This window comes from Camelina sativa, chromosome 4 (genome assembly GCF_000633955.1).
Source record: "Camelina sativa cultivar DH55 chromosome 4, Cs, whole genome shotgun sequence".
In the NCBI taxonomy this organism is placed as follows: domain Eukaryota; kingdom Viridiplantae; phylum Streptophyta; class Magnoliopsida; order Brassicales; family Brassicaceae; genus Camelina; species Camelina sativa.
Genome location: NC_025688.1, coordinates 28,763,619 through 28,780,676, shown reverse-complemented (window position 1 = coordinate 28,780,676; position 17,058 = coordinate 28,763,619). Strand labels below are relative to the sequence as shown.

General features: G+C 37.8%; 4 protein-coding genes across 12 annotated transcripts in view; all 4 read left to right on the top strand.

Moving 5' to 3' along the window:
* Nucleotides 1-2,904, top strand: part of LOC104783118 (cytochrome P450 76C1) — a 6,773-nt gene extending 3,869 nt beyond the window's left edge. For 4 of the 7 annotated variants that reach the window (XR_002037845.1, XR_002037844.1, XR_767177.2 and 1 more), the window contains 4 exons: nt 1,853-1,919; nt 2,008-2,130; nt 2,445-2,528; nt 2,629-2,904. The gene's annotated coding sequence lies outside the window, so the exon portion shown is untranslated. Of the gene's footprint in view, nt 1-1,852; nt 1,920-2,007; nt 2,131-2,444; nt 2,529-2,587 lie in introns of all 7 variants that reach the window. The other 3 variants (XR_002037843.1, XR_767180.2, XR_767178.2) reach the window with 3 other exon arrangements.
* Nucleotides 3,261-6,224, top strand: LOC104783117 (cytochrome P450 76C4-like). Its single transcript, XM_010508213.2, has 3 exons — nt 3,261-3,925; nt 4,384-4,900; nt 5,471-6,224. Exons 1-3 carry the CDS (start codon nt 3,462-3,464, stop codon nt 6,110-6,112), a joined length of 1,623 nt encoding a protein of 540 aa, XP_010506515.1. The 5' UTR covers nt 3,261-3,461; the 3' UTR covers nt 6,113-6,224.
* On the top strand, nt 6,936-9,307 carry LOC104783116 (cytochrome P450 76C4-like). Its single transcript, XM_010508211.2, has 3 exons — nt 6,936-7,371; nt 7,815-8,337; nt 8,577-9,307. The coding sequence occupies exons 1-3, from the start codon at nt 6,974-6,976 to the stop codon at nt 9,192-9,194; spliced, it is 1,539 nt and encodes a 512-aa protein (XP_010506513.1). The 5' UTR covers nt 6,936-6,973; the 3' UTR covers nt 9,195-9,307.
* Nucleotides 9,781-17,058, top strand: part of LOC104783115 (BEACH domain-containing protein C2) — a 16,976-nt gene continuing 9,698 nt past the window's right edge. For 2 of the 3 annotated variants that reach the window (XR_767175.2, XM_010508208.2), the window contains exons 1-10: nt 9,781-10,030; nt 10,368-12,421; nt 12,562-13,346; nt 13,909-14,649; nt 15,074-15,208; nt 15,463-15,567; nt 15,733-15,846; nt 15,949-16,025; nt 16,224-16,305; nt 16,657-16,980. Coding sequence is in view for 2 of the 3 variants with exons in the window: in XM_010508208.2 (XP_010506510.1) it covers nt 10,420-12,421; nt 12,562-13,346; nt 13,909-14,649; nt 15,074-15,208; nt 15,463-15,567; nt 15,733-15,846; nt 15,949-16,025; nt 16,224-16,305; nt 16,657-16,980 (4,365 nt within the window). In the remaining variant the exon portion in view is untranslated. The remainder of the gene's footprint in view (nt 10,031-10,367; nt 12,422-12,561; nt 13,347-13,908; nt 14,650-15,073; nt 15,209-15,462; nt 15,568-15,732; nt 15,847-15,948; nt 16,026-16,223; nt 16,306-16,656; nt 16,981-17,058) is intronic. The other variant, XM_010508210.2, reaches the window with a different exon arrangement.

Here is a 17,058-nt window from a genome sequence, read left to right as displayed (position 1 = left end):
TAAGCCCAAAAACGTAAACCTTATACCCTAAATCTTAAATCCTAAACCCTAAACCATACACCTTGAACCCTAAATCCTAAACCATGAATTAAAAATATAGACATATCATCCACATACCTAAACCTAAAATTTTAACCTTAACCCCTAAATCCTACACCTTGAACCTTAGACAATACAACTTGAACTCAAAACATAGACATTGAATCTATATACCATCTAAAGTCTAAACCCTAAACTATGGTGATGTTTGAACATGCAACAAACTTGTCAATAAATTTCATCTGGATTGCTTGTCCACGTGGTCAGAGTTTGGTGGATAGGCTTAGAGATTAATAATGACCATGTTTGTTGTGTAGTATGCTTCTAGTGACACTTCTAAGTTCTAATATCTCTAATTCTAGCTTAAAAATAGTACAAAAACATTTGGCTAAAAGACATCTAAGTGGCTAAACTATAGTGATGTTTGAACATGCAACAAACTTGTCAATAAATTTCATCTGGATTGCTTGTCCACGTGGTCAGAATTTGGTGGATAGGCTTTGAGATTAATAATGACCATGTTTATTGTGTAGTATGCTTCTAGTGACACTTCTAAGTTCTAATATACCTACTTCTAGCTGAAAAATAGTACAAAAACATTTAGCTAAAAGAAATCTATGTGGCTAATTTATTTTGGACAAATTTCTGCTCATGTAAAGAATGAGCAAGATATTATAAGATAAGTATCCATAACTACTAATCCACATGATTGATATTCAATGTTCTAAATAAATCAATGTTGTTAATTTTTATTTTGTTTATTAACCACTTATGAGTGTATATGTTTCTGGACCAACACAAAATATGAAGCAAGGAGCTCATGGTGTCTATGGATTTAATTGTGTGGATGTTGTATGATGATTCTTTGGTCTGTCTACATTGGTATCCACAAAAAAATATCCACATGATCACATCCATAGCCACCATTCAACTGCTATTCTTCAGCTTAATGTCTAGATATGCTTTGTAAATCCATGGAGACCTATCCACAGTTTTTCTATCCACTAAACTTTGTTTTTTTTTTTAAAGTGAATAGTTTTGGTTTTAGGTTCAAGGGTTTATGTTCTAGGATTTAAAATTTAGAATTAAAGGGTTTTGTACTTATTTGGTCTATGTTGTGTTATGGATAATATGCTATGGATAAAGATCTAACCAAATTTATGTATGTATATTTTGTATGAATAAACACAAGTAACTATCTATTAACAATACTGCAATTGATTATCCACTTATAATTGAACAAATGTTCAACGACTGATGGATACTGTATAATCTAAAAATTCATAAAAAATATAGCAATATGTATCTTAAAATGTAGAAAATATATAATCATAACATATTTTATATAAATAAATAGAAAATTTGTTTTATGATAACAAATAAATATATTTTACTTTGTTAAAGTGTTAACAACAAAAAAGAAGAGAAAAAGAGAGAAAAGAAGGAGAGAAAGAGAGGTAAGTTGTTAGTAAGGGCAAAAATGTAAAAGGAAAGTGGACACATAAGCAAAAAACTTGGGAAAGTATACCATGAGTGGAAAGTGGGTTTTTGTGACAGAACTCACACCAAAGTGGGTTTTCATGACATTCACCCAAAAAAAAATTGGGGAAACTCGGTTTTTCTTCTTCTTCACCTCTCTCGAATCTCTCCGATTTTGCAATTGGAAAAGAGCCGTCTCACAATCGAACGGAAACGGGAGGAGATTGAATCAATTGGGGAAACTCGGTTTAGTTTAAAGCATTTTCCTTTATCATTCCCCAAGTTTTGATTTTGTGTGAGTGAGATCTGAATATTAAACATTTGGGTGTTTCAGGGAGCTCTTGATTACAATGCTAGATGGAAGTTTAAAGCTTGAAGTCTCATTTCTCAATGCATGACTTGTAAGTTTTTATTGTTGTATATTCGGTTTTTACATTCTAAACTACTTAAGATTTTTTCAGCTTAACGAATTGTGTATATCATCATCAGATTCCAGACATTTTTCCTCTATTGGCTGCTGCTCAGAAAGCACTTGTCTCCAACTCACGCGATTCCTTATCAACCCGAACTCTTCATTCTGAGCTCGTTTACAATTACTCTGGATCTAAGCATGTAAGAACAATCTTTTATGGTGCTTCTTTAGCCATTCCTATCTACTTCTTGTCTACTTCTGAGAACAGTTAGTTGAGTATTGAGACTTGAGAGTCTCTCCTTAATCAAGTTCTATTGTTTAAGCTTTAGCCTAGGACTTAATGCAGCAGGTTCTAGCTGTTGTGAGTTGGTTGGAGATTAGTTACTTGAGTATTGAGATTTGAGAGTCTCTCGTTAATCAAATTTCTCTGGTTTGGTGAATTGTCATTAAGAATAGTAGTTTAGTAGTTTTCTCAACTTCGCTAACGTTGTTGTTCATTTCTTTCTTCAACTAGATTACAGAATCATTAAAACGATGTGGGATTTCTGAAACTTCTACTTACATTCTATCTGCGTTGTTCAATGCTTCACTCATCGAGGTCATAATCTTTTCAACCGTCTAAGAACTGAGTTTCCATGTCATCGCTTTTTTTTTTAGTTATGTTTATCGACCATGACATGTTTTGAGATCAAAACCAGATGGAAGAGGTAGCGAAGAGTTTCCATGTCATCGCATCAAATTCTTTCAGCATTACAAGATAACTAGCCAAGAACTTTGAGTTTTCTTAGAAGCTTCACAGGACAAGGACTGATGTTTGCTTATAGTCCCTCAGCCGTCTACCTTGGTGACTTGTGAAGTCACACACACGGTTCTGATCATTTTAGTTTGCCTTCCTATATTGTTGGTTTTGGTTTTATATCCTTCAAGGAAACAAACTGCTTTTAAGGTGATCTATTATATTGTTGGTTCTGCTAGCACTTTGATCTCTTCTCTTATACTTCTCTACTCTCTCTTCCACAATTAGTTGATCTTTCTCCTATCAATTTGCTTCTGTAGATTGTAACTCTTGAAAATGTATTTGAGTTTTTTTTTTTGTTTTAATATGTTTTTTGTATGTTTACAAATTAATTAAATGCAATAATTTCCCATTTTTTAAAAATTCTGAAATGTTTACACATTTATACTACTTCTATTCTATTTAAAATTTTTAAATTTCAAAAAACAATTTTAAAAAAAATAAGAGACCCAAAATTAGAATTTACATTGGAGGAGAAAATTTTAATTAAAAGATTATGGTTCTTATTTACAAAAAAATACACAATTAATTCATAAAAAATTCAAACAGTATATAAAAGCACTCAAATATATGAACCCCAATAATCTTGCTCTTATGAGCATTAATTAATTGGCCACGTTTGCGTATCTTTTATATAGATCGTATCTCTTTTAATTGAAAAATCAAAAAACATTTTTTGACTTTTGTAATGCTGTAGGGTCCTTGAAAAAACATCGTGTATCTATTTTATGACAAATGTGGGATTTCACTAGTAGAAAATCGGATACATCATCACTCATCATATCATTGAGGAATCCACAGATGGAAATAATTTCAGAAAATGTTATGTTCTTGCTCTTTTGCTTTCTCTCGTCATGTTTCCTTATCTTCACGGCCACCACAAGATTCCCAAGGAGCTCTTACCGATCCGCCACACTACCTCCTGGACCTCCACGATTGCCGATTATCGGAAACATTCACCAAGTCGGTACAAACCCTCACCGCTCATTCGCCGACCTCTCAAAAACTTATGGGCCACTCATGAGTCTTAAGCTTGGACGTTTAAACTCTGTGATCATAGCTTCACCAGAAGCTGCAAGAGAAGTACTGAAAACACACGACCAATTCTTGTCTGCCCGTAAATCTACTAACGCTATACGGGCCGTCAATCACCAGGAGGTTTCCGTAGCCTGGCTTCCATCGTCTTCGGCTCGTTGGAGGTACATAATTAGTACCTAACTTTTTCTTTATGGTACTATTATTTTCTCATGATTCTTCTTTGCTGTTAATTAGAGATTCCATTGTTTCAAATGCAAAAAAACTTACTACTCTTCAACAACTTAAGTATTATATACATATATATATATATATATTTAATAAATAACACAATAATTACTATTATTCGCTAGTGATAAACAATGAACACAAATTATACTAGATTGTTTCTACTTTCTAGCTAGCTTTTCAAATGATTGTATATGTGTACTACCAAAATCTTGGGTGTTTAAACCCAAATTAGACTAGATTGTTTCTAGCTAGCTTTTCAAATGATTGTATATGTGTACTACCAAAATCTTGGGTGTTTAAACCTGTAATCATTAAATGTAAAAAAAAAACAAAAAAAAACGCAACAAAGACCTATAAAAGCGGATCATTAATTGTTGTTATGTTTTGTCAGGTTGTTGAGGAAATTGTCTGCGAGTCTCATGTTCTCCCCGCAGCGTATCGAAGCCACTAAGGCTATGCGAATGAAGAAGGTGCAAGAGCTTGTGAATTTCGTGAATGAGAGCAGCGAGAGAGAAGAAGCAGTTGATATTTCTCGTGCATCTTTCACCACAGTTCTTAATATTATATCGAACATTTTGTTTTCCGTCGATCTCTGTAGCTACGGCTCTAAAAATGTCAATAAGTTTCAGGAAACGGTGATTGCTGTCATGGTAGCTGTAGGGAAACCAGACGTTGCCAACTTTTTTCCATTTTTGGGTTTCCTTGATCTGCAAAGTAATAGAAAGACTATAAAGTGTTGCACAGAGAGGTTGTTGAGGGTTTTCCGTGGGTTCATGGATGCGAAAATAGCATTGCGGAATGAATCTACAAATGATGTTTCCAACATAGATTTCTTGGATTCGCTTCTTGCCCTCACCCAAGGAGATAAAGCTGAGCTAGACAATCACGACATTGAACACCTTCTCTTGGTAAGTCCTACCAGCATTAATTGAAATAATAATTTTTTCTCTAGTTGTTTTTGTGATGTCATCCATCGTAATATTCCAACAAATCTTAAGATGGAAATGTCGAAAGTATGATTTGATCTTCATGATTCACCTCTTCCACACTCTTATTAGACTCTTCTTGCCAGTTGCCAGTTGCCACTATAGATTAAATTTTGTTTTTTCCTAAAAAGAATAGTGGGGTCTCATGCATTTGCAACCAATAAATATTTATCTGTGCATACACATGCATGTCAAAGACCATTAATGTTGTCCTAAATATGTACATCAACATTAAAGACAATAAACCCGTCGTAGTATTAGTTTTTTCGTACTAAATCCCATATCCTTTCGTAGTACCCTACCCCCCAGGGAAAGACGAATCCCCGCTGCCTCCTTGAAAGAGAGATGTCCGGAACCACTAGATGAAGGGGGCATATCCTAATTATGTGACATTTTGGGAATATTTCAAGAATATAAAGACATTTACAATGCTTTACATGTATATATTAAGAAATGTCGCCCTCATGACGGATATGTGATTATATGTGTCAGGATATCTTTTCAGCTGGCACCGATACAAACTCTGGTACCGTAGAGTGGGCAATGGCAGAGTTACTTAAAAACCCTAAAACGATGGCGAAAGCTCAGGCCGAGATAGATCGTGTGATAGGCCAAAACGGTGTCGTTGAAGAGTCAGATATCTCAGAATTGCCCTATTTACAAGCGGTTGTGAAAGAAACTTTCCGTTTGCACCCAGCAGTTCCCCTTCTCCTCCCGCGGGAAGCAGAAACAGATGTGGAGATTCTTGGATTCATGGTGCCCAAAGATGCTCAGGTTTTGGTGAACGTTTGGGCCATAGGACGAGACCCGAACGTGTGGGAGAACCCGACACAGTTCGAGCCAGAGAGGTTTTTGGGGAAAGATATTGACGTGAAAGGTAGAGATTATGAGCTAACACCGTTTGGGGCCGGACGTAGAATATGTCCAGGATTGCCTTTAGCTGTGAAAATCGTGTCTCTCATGCTTGCTTCGCTTCTTTATTCCTTTGATTGGAAGCTTCCAAACGGCATCTTTCCTGAGGACTTGGACATGGACGAGACCTTTGGTATTACATTGCATAAGACCATCCCGTTACATGCTATTCCCGTCAAGAAACGCACTATCAGTTCGTCATACTCTCTTCTGTTTGTTTAAGAGTTGTAAAACATATAAATAAATTTTAAAAGTAAAAGAACATCATCACAAAGGTGTTTGTCTCGGTTGTTTAACTTGTTTAAGTTTGCGATCTCTGCTTTCTTCTAGTGAATTGACTAGGGTTGAAGAAGTCAAGGTATCAATATTGCTATTCGTTATATCTTTAGCTAATACAATGCCAATAAATTACTTCTTATACTTTTTTCCATTTACATCAATCAAATCCCATAAATTACTGAGTTTTTAAATTCAACTGATGGTATATATGACTAAGCTGGGTTAAAAGGTTTTGTTTTTTTTATGATATGCTATAAAAGAAAGTAGAGGATTTGTTAAAGAAAAAAAAAAGTATACGATTTATTGTTTGGTGCAAGTGTATATGTTAAATTAATACTGAGAAGAGAAAGAAGATATTAATAAAGCTTTCCGAGTTAAAAAAAAAAAAAAGAACTTTATTTGTCAACGACAAAATTGATTTAGAAAACAAAGGAGACACTACATCATAATAGTTGTGTCTCTTTGTACTTGTGACTATTGGATTAAACGTCACAAACCAAAACGTCACGACTTAAACGTTGCGACGCTGAAACTCAATTATCGACCAACAACCAACACATCGCTTTTAAGTGTAATATAATTTCTTAATCATGCCACCTCTGCGTATCTTTTAATTGCAAAATTCATTCGTAGACTTTTGCAAACGCTGGGTCCTTGAAAAAACATCGTGTATCTATTTTATGACAAGTGGGATTCGCTAATTACTACTACTAGTAGTAGAAAATCGGATCCATCGTGGATTTCGGATTGGTACCTAAACATTATAAATATGAGTCAACTAAACCAAATAATTTTATAACACAGATGGAAATAATCTCAGAAAATGTTATGTTCTTGCTCCTTTGCTTTCTCTCAACATGTTTCCTTATCTTCACCACCACCACAAGATTCCGACGGAGCTCTTACCGCTCCGCCACGCTACCTCCTGGACCTCCACGATTGCCGATAATCGGAAACATTCACCAAGTCGGTCAAAGCCCTCACCGCTCATTCGCCGACCTCTCAAAGACCTATGGGCCAATCATGAGTCTTAAGCTTGGACGTTTAAACTCAGTGGTCATAGCTTCACCAGAAGCTGCAAGAGAAGTACTAAGAACACATGACCAGATCTTGTCTGGCCGTAAATCAACTAACTCTATACGGTCCATCAATCACCACGAGGTTTCCGTAGCCTGGCTTCCATCGTCTTCGGCTCGTTGTAGGTATAATTAGCACCTAACATTTTTTTTTTTCAACCAATACCTAACAATTTTTTTCTCCTATGGTACTATTATTTTCTCATGATTATACTTTTGTGGTTAATTAGAGATTCCATTGTTTCAAATGCAAAAAAACCTACTCTTTTACAGCTAAACTATATACTGTATATCGATATTTTCTATTAAAAAACACAATAATGTAGTAGTTATTAATATAATATGAGAAATAAACAATAAACACAACTATGTACTAGATGAAAATTGTAAACGCAGACCTATTTATTTTGGTCCCTTGAATTTGCCTTAACAATTTTCAAATGATTATAGTATGTACTCCCAAAATATTGTGTGTTTAAACTTTAAACCTATAATCAATAAATGTAAAAAATTAAAAAACGTAACAAAGACCTAAAAACGGATCATAAATTGTTGTTCTGTTTTGTCAGGTTGTTGAGAAAATTGTCTGTGAGTCTCATGTTCTCCCCGCAGCGTATCGAAACCACTAAAGCTCTGCGAATGAAGAATGTGCAAGAGCTTGTGAAATTCGTGAGTGAAAGCAGCAAGAGAGAAGAAGCAGTTAATATTTCTCGTGCATCTTTCACCACAGCTCTTAATATCATATCGAACATTTTGTTTTCCGTTGATCTCGGTAGCTACGACTCGAAAATTTCGAATGGGTTCCAGGAAACGGTGACTGCTGTCATGGTAGCTGTCGGGAAACCAGACCTTGCCAACTTTTTTCCATTTTTGGGTTTCCTTGATCTGCAAAGTAATAGAAAGAACATGAAGGGTTGCACCGAGAGGTTGTTTAGGCTTTTTCGTGGGTTCATGGATGCGAAAATAGCATTGTGGAAGTGGAATGAATCTACAGATGATGTTTCCGACATAGATTTCTTGGATTCGCTTCTTGCCCTCACACAAGGAGTTGAACCTGAGCTTGACAATAGCGATATTGAACACCTTCTCTTGGTAAGTCCGATCCTACCAGCATTGAATCCACTAGTTTTCTGATGTCATCAATCGTAACATTCCAACAAATCTTACGAAGGAAACTTCGAGGGTACAAAAACATATTCAATGCTTTTACAGGAACATATATGTTCTGTTTATTAAAAAAAAAGTTCTGTTTACTGAAGTTTTGAGATGAATTATTACATATATATAAAGCTTAAATGTCGCCGTTACTGATATGTGATTATATATGTCAGGATATGTTTGCAGCAGGCACGGATACAAACTCTACTAACGTAGAGTGGGCAATGGCAGAGTTACTAAAAAACCCTAAAACGATGGCGAAAGCTCAGGCCGAGATAGACCGAGTGATAGGAGAAAACGGTGTCGTTCAAGAGTCAGATATCTCAGAGTTGCCCTATTTACAAGCGGTTGTAAAAGAAACTTTCCGTTTGCACCCAGCTCTTCCCCTTCTCCTCCCGCGGGAAGCAGAGACGGATGTGGAGATTCTTGGATTCATGGTGCCTAAAGATGCTCAGGTTTTGGTGAACGTTTGGGCCATCGGACGAGATCCGAATGTGTGGGAGAACCCGACACAGTTCGAGCCTGAGAGGTTTTTAGGGAAAGATACTGACGTGAAAGGTAGAGATTATGAGCTAACACCGTTTGGGGCGGGACGTAGAATATGTCCGGGATTGCCTTTGGCTGTGAAGATCGTGTCTCTCATACTTGCTTCGCTTCTTTATTCATTTGAATGGAAGCTTCCAAACGGCATATTTCCTGAGGAGTTGGACATGGACGAGACCTTTGGTATCACATTACATAAGACCAAACCGTTACATGCCATTCCCATCAAGAAACGCACTATCAAATAGCCATACTTTCTTCTGTTTGTTTAAGAGTTGTAAAACATATAATAATTAATGATCCTATGTAAAACATATAAAAATAAAAGAAGAAAGATCATCACGAAGGTGTTTGTCTCGTTGTTTTAAGTTTGCAGATATCTTCTAGTGAGGTGGTGCCTAGGGTTGAAGAAGTCAAGGTATCAATATTGCTATTGGGCCTACGTTATATCTTTAGCAGCTGATACAAGGCCCATAAATCTAAGCTGGTTTGAAAGGAGAAAAAAAAAAGTAGAGGATTTTGTTGTTTGGTGAAAGTGTAACCAAGTAACCAATACACCAATCACCATTGAGTTCCACCTAAACAAATATTATGATTGAAGTTTATGTCAAAATTATAATAAATGTTTTTGTTTGTTTTTTTTTTCCAATGCCCTAATAACACTTGTTGAAAGACTTTGAAAGGTAGATTTAGAAAGTAAATTACTTTGACCCAAAAAAAGAAAAGTATCACATGTAGTAGATGATCTCATTTTATATCATATATCATAATACTTAGTAAAAAAGAAAGAAATACAGTAATTAGTTGTTAAATGCTAAATCCCAAAATCAGTAAAAAACCACAAATCTCTCTCTCTCTTCGTCTCTTCGCTTCTCTCTCTCCCGCGCGCCCAAGTCGCCTCCCTTCGCTACTCTTTCTCCGATCGTCGTCTCCACCTCTCTTTTACTTTCGTCGTCCTCTCACTCAATCTTTCTCATTCTCCATCTACCAAGCTTTCGTTGCGCAGCCGGAGGATAGAGAATCTGTCCAGATTTGTTGGACTGCTTCCGATTCATCATATCCGTACATCTCTCCGGTCCGATCCGTGCGTATTCTCTTTTGGCATTGATTTCTATGAGCATTTTCTTCTTTCATAGTTATCGATGATACCCGCAGAATGTGTTTTTTATACGAATTTCAAAAAATTTCCTAATCGATCCTCGCTAAGATCTGATCTTCTAATTGAATCTTTGCTGTGCATATTATTATGTGATTTGCTCTTTTTTTCTCATGCTGTATATGTAACTCTTAGTAGATCCAAGTGAGTATATCATAAATAGTTTCTTTGGTTCAATCGTAGTGCCTTTGTTCTCAACTGTAGTTCTCATCTACATCAGTGTCGATGCATTCGACTCACGAGCTTTAATTGGATGTTTAAACAGGTGGAGGCTGAGAGAACGGTGTGAATGAGTGTACTCTTTATAAGTTGATAGAATGGAAGAAGATGGTGAAAGAAAGCTTGCAGAAGAAGCTGATAAGCCTGATATAGCTAATCCTTTGCAGGACAAGATTGAGGCATTTGATATAGGGGATTCTTCTGGTTTTATTGCCAAGGATGATACAGCAATGCAAGGGATTAGTTCAGCTGATAGAGTTTTCAAGGATGATGATTTTGAACAAGTGTCTCTGGGAGATCAGGAAAAAGCTGTCAATGAATCACATGGTGAACTTAAGGAGCCTGGAAGCACTTCAAATTCTGATCTTGGGAGGTCCTCTTTTGGTGGCACCGAAGGACTTACTGATCACTTGTCCGGGACTCAGGAGATGTATGATTTGATGCCCATGGATGATGTGCAAAGTGACCGACTTTCTAGCCCTGGACCTGAGAGAGACGCACCTGATCCTATGCAGCAGTCCCTGTCTGAGACTAGTCTGGATTCTTTCCACCATCCAGAATCTGGGTATTCCCCAGTTCATTCCCCGCAGAAACCCAAGCCAAAGGCTACAGTTCCAAATGTTTCTCCAGAGCTACTGCATCTAGTGGATTCAGCCATTATGGGGAAACCTGAAAGTTTAGACAAACTAAAGAATGTTGTCTGCGGTATTGAGAGTTTTGGCGCTGGAGAAGAGTCAGAGGCCACTGCTTTCCTTGTTGTCGATTCACTTATTGCCACCATGGGTGGAGTTGAGAGTTTTGAAGAGGATGAAGATAGCAACCCTCCTAGTGTCATGTTAAATTCCCGTGCTGCTATTGTTTCTGGTGAGCTTATTCCTTGGCTTCCTGGTTTAGGTGATAGCGTTAATTTTATGTCCCCAAAGACTCGCATGGTTCGGGGCTTCCTGGTTATTTTACGGTCATGCACGAGAAACAGAGCTATGTGTTCCACGGCAGGTTTATTGGGGGTTTTGTTGCGATCAGTGGAAGAGATAATTTTCAAGGATGTTGATATGAAATGGAGTGCTGCTTCTGTCCTGTTACTATGCATCCAACATTTAGCTGGACACTCCCTTAGTGTCGATGATTTACACAGGTGGCTTCAGGTTATAAAAACAGCGATTACAACAGCATGGTCAAGTCCGTTGATGCTTGCTTTGGAGAAGACAATGAGTGGAAAGGAATCAAGGGGACCTGCTTGTACTTTTGAATTTGATGGTGAAAGCTCTGGCTTACTTGGTCCCGGAGAAAGTCGTTGGCCCTTTACCAATGGCTACGCATTTGCAACATGGATCTATATTGAATCATTTGCTGACACATTAAATGCTGCAACTGCGGCAGCTGCAATTGCTGCTGCCGCAGCAGCCAAGTCAGGGAAAACATCCGCCATGTCAGCTGCAGCGGCTGCGAGTGCCCTCGCTGGTGAGGGTACTGCTCATATGCCACGTTTGTTCAGCTTTTTGTCCGCTGATAATCAGGGAATAGAAGCATATTTCCATGCTCAATTTCTGGTGGTTGAGAGTGGTAGCGGGAAAGGAAGAAAGTCTTCGCTGCATTTTACTCATGCATTTAAGCCTCAATGTTGGTATTTTATTGGTCTCGAGCATAGCTGCAAGCAGGGGCTTCTGGGGAAAGCCGAGAGTGAATTACGGCTTTATATTGATGGATCCTTGTACGAAAGTCGTCCTTTTGATTTCCCTCGTATATCCAAGCCCCTCTCTTTCTGTTGCATTGGCACAAATCCTCCTCCTACTATGGCTGGTCTACAACGTCGTCGTCGTCAATGTCCTTTGTTTGCAGAGATGGGACCAGTTTATATATTTAAGGAACCAATTGGTCCTGAGAGAATGGCGCGCTTGGCTTCTAGAGGTGGGGATGTTTTGCCTTGTTTTGGGAATGGGGCAGGCCTTCCTTGGCTAGCTACAAATGACTATGTACGTAATAGGGCAGAGGAAAATAGTAATTTGGATGCAGATATTGGAGGATATACTCACCTGCTTTACCACCCTTGTCTGCTAAGTGGGCGGTTTTGCCCAGATGCTTCACTTTCGGGAGCAGCAGGTGCCTATATTTATACTTCATTTTTATTACAATTTTAGCTCAAATGCTCTTTAAATCTGATAACACTAAACAATCATTTTCATTTTCTGGCTGTAGTTAGACCAAAATTTGATTACTTTGTATTTTTTATCTTGGTTAAGGCACTCTAAGGCGACCAGCTGAGGTTCTTGGACAAGTCCATGTTGCAACGAGAATAAAGCCAGTGGAGTCCTTCTGGGCCCTAGCTTATGGAGGACCCATGTCCCTGCTTCCTTTGACCGTAAGCAATGTGCAGAAAGATAGCTTGGAGCCATGTCCTGGAAATCTTCCATTGTCTTTGTCCACAGTAACTCTTGCTGCTCCTGTATTTAGAATCCTATCAGTTGCTATTCAACATCCTGGGAACAATGAAGAGTTGTGTCGTAATCAGGGACCCGAGATTCTTGCTAGAATTCTGAGTTATCTTCTACACTCACTTGCATCCCTCGACAGGAAGCATGGCGGAGTAGAAGAAGAGGAACTGGTTGCGGCCATTGTTTCTCTTTGCCAATCTCAGAAGATCAATCATGTTCTTAAAGTGCAGCTCTTTCGCACACTTCTATTAGATTTAAAGATATGGAGCCTATGCAATTATGGACTCCAGAAGAAGCTATTGTCATCCCTTCAAGATATGGTTTTCACTGAAGCAACAGCCATGAGGAATGCCGAAGCTATTCAGCTGCTTCTAGATGGCTGTCGAAGATGCTATTGGATGATTTCTGAGAAGGATTCGGAGACCACTTTTCCTCTTGACGGGAATACGCGTCAAATGGGGGAACTTAATGCTCTGATTGATGAACTTCTGGTGATTATTGAACTTCTAATGGGAGCAGCATCTCCTTCTTTAGCTGCTGATGACCTCCGTCAGTTACTTGGTTTCATAATTGACAGTCCACAGCCAAATCAGGTAATACGTTTCCTTAGTGTTATTTTTTTCCATTAACACCATTTGACAACCAAAATGGGGAAGTAAAAATTTTCTACCATTAGCTTAAAAGATCAATTATAAAATAACAGAGGGAGTATATGCCATTCAACTATTATATATAATAATTTAGTTGCCCTGAAAGTTTATTTTTCCAATTTTAGTATACTCCCTATTCCATTACTGTTTGTCTTGGATGGAAATTATCTCTAGCGATGAATATGTGTGTTTCACCTGTATTATCTTAGGTTAATTGCATATTCAATGCCAATTCAATTCATTTTTCGCCATCTTTTAGTTATGCCGTCCAGTCCTTGCATCTTAGCGCCATTTCCAGTCTGCGTGATAGTAGTCAGAATATGTATACTTGAATTCTGGAAAACCATCTTATAATAGTTTGCATGGTAAAATGTGGGTCAGTTCGAGATATAATGATCTAACAGATTGCATTCCTTTGTGTTGGTAATTAGAAGAATGGCAATGAATCAAATTATATGACAAATACGTGCTGTCTGACACTATTTAACCTTTTTCATATTTTTAGGTTGCGAGGGTATTACACCTTATGTATAGGTTAGTTGTACAGCCGAATGCTGCAAGAGCTCAGATGTTTGCAGAGGTATTTATAACATCAGGTGGGATAGAAACACTTCTTGTTCTGCTGCAGCGAGAAGCTAAAACTGGTGAGGATAATGTTTTAGCTATGGGTAAGAGTGGAACAAGGTCATCAACTGATCAAAGTGAAAAGAGTCAGAACAACGGGTCTGGTTCTGTAAAGAAGTTGGATTCCGGTGTTGACCCTTCTGGTCCTGATGGAAATTCTGTTGAGGATGATAATGTAGGGTCTCCGAATGAACCAGCATCAGATCCACAAGAAAATGAGCATGTATTTTCATCTGTCATTTGTGATAATGACTCGATTTCCATTACCAATTCCATAGATACTGAGAGAATATTGTCTGTTTCTGAAATTGGTGGTATAAGTCTTTCGATTAGTGCTGATAGTGCAAGAAATAACGTGTACAATGTTGACAATAGTGATGCTGTTGTCGTTGGGATCATTAGATTGATTGGTGCTCTAATTTCTAGTGGGCACCTAACATTTGATTCGGTTGCCCGTTCTGATTTGACAAGTAACATCCTGGGTAGTGGACTCCATGAAAATGGAGGAACAATGTTTGATGATAAAGTCGCATTGCTCCTATTTGCTTTGCTGAAAGCATTTCAATCTGCTCCAAACAGGCTGATGACTGACAACGTCTATACAACTTTGCTTGGAGCCTCGGTATGGCATGCTCTTGATACCCATTTTGTTTAATCATTTTATGAACAAAGTGATTGAAAAGTATATAGGGTATCTTTTCTGATTGCCATGGTACTACTTTCTATGACTTGGGTGGAAAAAAGAGGGAGCATATAGCGTTTCTTATTATAAAATAGTGTTGGTGTGTTTCTGCATGGCTCTTTCACGTCAACTTTGTACTTGTCTTATTTGTATTGTTACACGAAGGTGTGAAACTTGATGAAAGTTGGTTTTAAATCTGGCTCCCTAAAATGCTCTGTGATAGCATATATTGTCTATCATGAATTTCTACGGCTGTTGTGATGTGTGTGGTTCACATTCATACGCCAGCATTGTCTATCATGATTAGTCTTTAAAATTTTGGTGTGAGGTTAAACTTATAGCGATCACGTGTGCTTTCTTGCAGATCAATGCTTCATCAACAGAAGATGGCCTTAACTTTTATGATTCAGGTCATCGCTTTGAACACTCCCAACTTTTGTTAGTCCTCCTGCGGTCTCTACCATCTGCGTCCATGGCTCTACAAAGCCGAGCACTTCAGGTATATGTCATGACTGTCAAGGAATAAATGTCGTTGTAAAGGTGCTTGTGATATTCTGGACCCTGGGTTAGTATAAGTGTACTAGGAAACAGTATGAGCATTTTGTTCCAAATAGCTGTCAATCTGTCATGAAATCTGATAAAACTTAAGATTAGTTGTCTGGAACTTTTATTCTGCGGACTTTCTTTAAAAGCGTTCACTTCCATTGTTCTATTCATTTGATGACTTTCTGAACTCCCTCTTTCTTTTTTCAGGATCTTCTCTTTTTGGCTTGTAGTCATCCGGAAAATAGAAGCAGTCTGACAAAAATGGAAGAATGGCCTGAGTGGATCTTGGAGATTTTGATCTCGAATTATGAGGTACTCATCCAACTCTAGAACCTAAACCTTTTCAATCACAATTTTGTATTGTCAGTGAGCCCACTAATGCCTTAAAAGAGTATATAATCAACTATGTTAGCTGGTAAGTTGTAGACAAAGTGCCAACAGCTCTGCCAAATTTTGCTGACTTTTGTGTGTACACAGAAAGATGCTGGGAAACAGTCTGCTTCAGCGGGTTCTTCTGAGGTAGAAGATCTAATTCACAACTTCTTGATCATAATGTTGGAACATTCAATGCGCCAAAAAGATGGTTGGAAGGTAGATATTTGTTTTTACTTTCTATTGGCTTACACCTTAGCTCTCTTCAAGCTCCATTGTTTTTAAGTATTATTACTTCTGTCATATATTTCCTTCTTACAGGATATCGAGGCTACAATTCATTGTGCAGAGTGGCTTTCTATCGTTGGTGGTTCTAGCACTGGAGAGCAAAGAATTAGGTATTTCCATATAACTCTTTATCACCTTTGCACGCTTAATTTGAATGACTTCACTTGTCCTGAGGCACTTGTGTATTTCACATATTTCAAGCCTTTTGTACGGTTTCTATTTCGGTTTTGTGAAGATTGGTATGGTAGTTTTGAGTCATTATCTCTAGCATCCTGTCATTTTTTTATTTTATCTTCTACTCTTTGAAGGCGTGAGGAGTCATTACCAATTTTCAAAAGAAGACTTTTTGGTGGTTTGCTAGACTTTGCTGCCAGAGAACTGCAGGCTCAGGTAACTCCACTTTTCCTGCGTTTTTTTTTTTCACATCTTATATATAACGATAAACCAAAATTAATATTCTTTTATACCTTCCATAGTTCCACATATAACCAACTCCTTCCATTCCTTGAAATACCTTTTTTCAATGAGCTATTTAATGGCTATATAAGTCTTTGATAAAGGAAATGTAGAGTTTGTTTTTACAAATGCACAATGTATATTTTCCAGGGAGTTTGCTTGCAAGAAACAATGCTGTAAAGCTTAGTTCTCTCATATTATTCTTTCATGCATGTGTGTGTGTTCACCCGTCTATTGGGATAGAACTAGATTTTTATCTACACAATCTTTTTTTCCCCTCAACAGACTCAAGTTATTGCTGCAGCAGCTGCTGGTGTTGCTGCAGAGGGTCTAGCACCAAAAGATGCAAAGGCTGGAGCAGAAAATGCTGCTCAGCTTTCTGTCTTTCTGGTGGAAAATGCAATCGTGATTTTGATGCTCGTCGAAGATCATTTGAGGTTACAAAGCAAACAAACTTGTACAACAAATGCAGTTGATGCTTCTCCGTCTCCTCTTTCTCTTGTTTCTCTTAAAAATCGTACAAGCACACTGACAGCGATCGGAGAATCGTCAGAGATTTCTAGCAGTCGCGCTTCACTGTCAAGTGATTCAGGGAAGGTCCCTTTGGATGTAAGTGGAAAACATTCTCAAAACACCTAATTTCTCTAATATGGACTTTCAATATTTTGTTTCTCACGTTTTCTTGTA

What these genes read in the sequence shown, in the direction of transcription:
- LOC104783117 (XM_010508213.2), top strand. Translation starts at nt 3,462, where the DNA reads ATGTGGGATTTCACTAGTAGAAAATCGGATACATCATCACTCATCATA. An exon ending in TCGTCTTCGGCTCGTTGGAG is followed by an intron (nt 3,926 to 4,383) that starts GTACATAATTAG and finishes ATGTTTTGTCAG; the next exon opens with GTTGTTGAGGAAATTGTCTG. An exon ending in ACATTGAACACCTTCTCTTG is followed by an intron (nt 4,901 to 5,470) that starts GTAAGTCCTACC and finishes TATATGTGTCAG; the next exon opens with GATATCTTTTCAGCTGGCAC.
- LOC104783116 (XM_010508211.2), top strand. Translation starts at nt 6,974, where the DNA reads ATGGAAATAATCTCAGAAAATGTTATGTTCTTGCTCCTTTGCTTTCTC. An exon ending in TCGTCTTCGGCTCGTTGTAG is followed by an intron (nt 7,372 to 7,814) that starts GTATAATTAGCA and finishes CTGTTTTGTCAG; the next exon opens with GTTGTTGAGAAAATTGTCTG. An exon ending in ATATTGAACACCTTCTCTTG is followed by an intron (nt 8,338 to 8,576) that starts GTAAGTCCGATC and finishes TATATATGTCAG; the next exon opens with GATATGTTTGCAGCAGGCAC.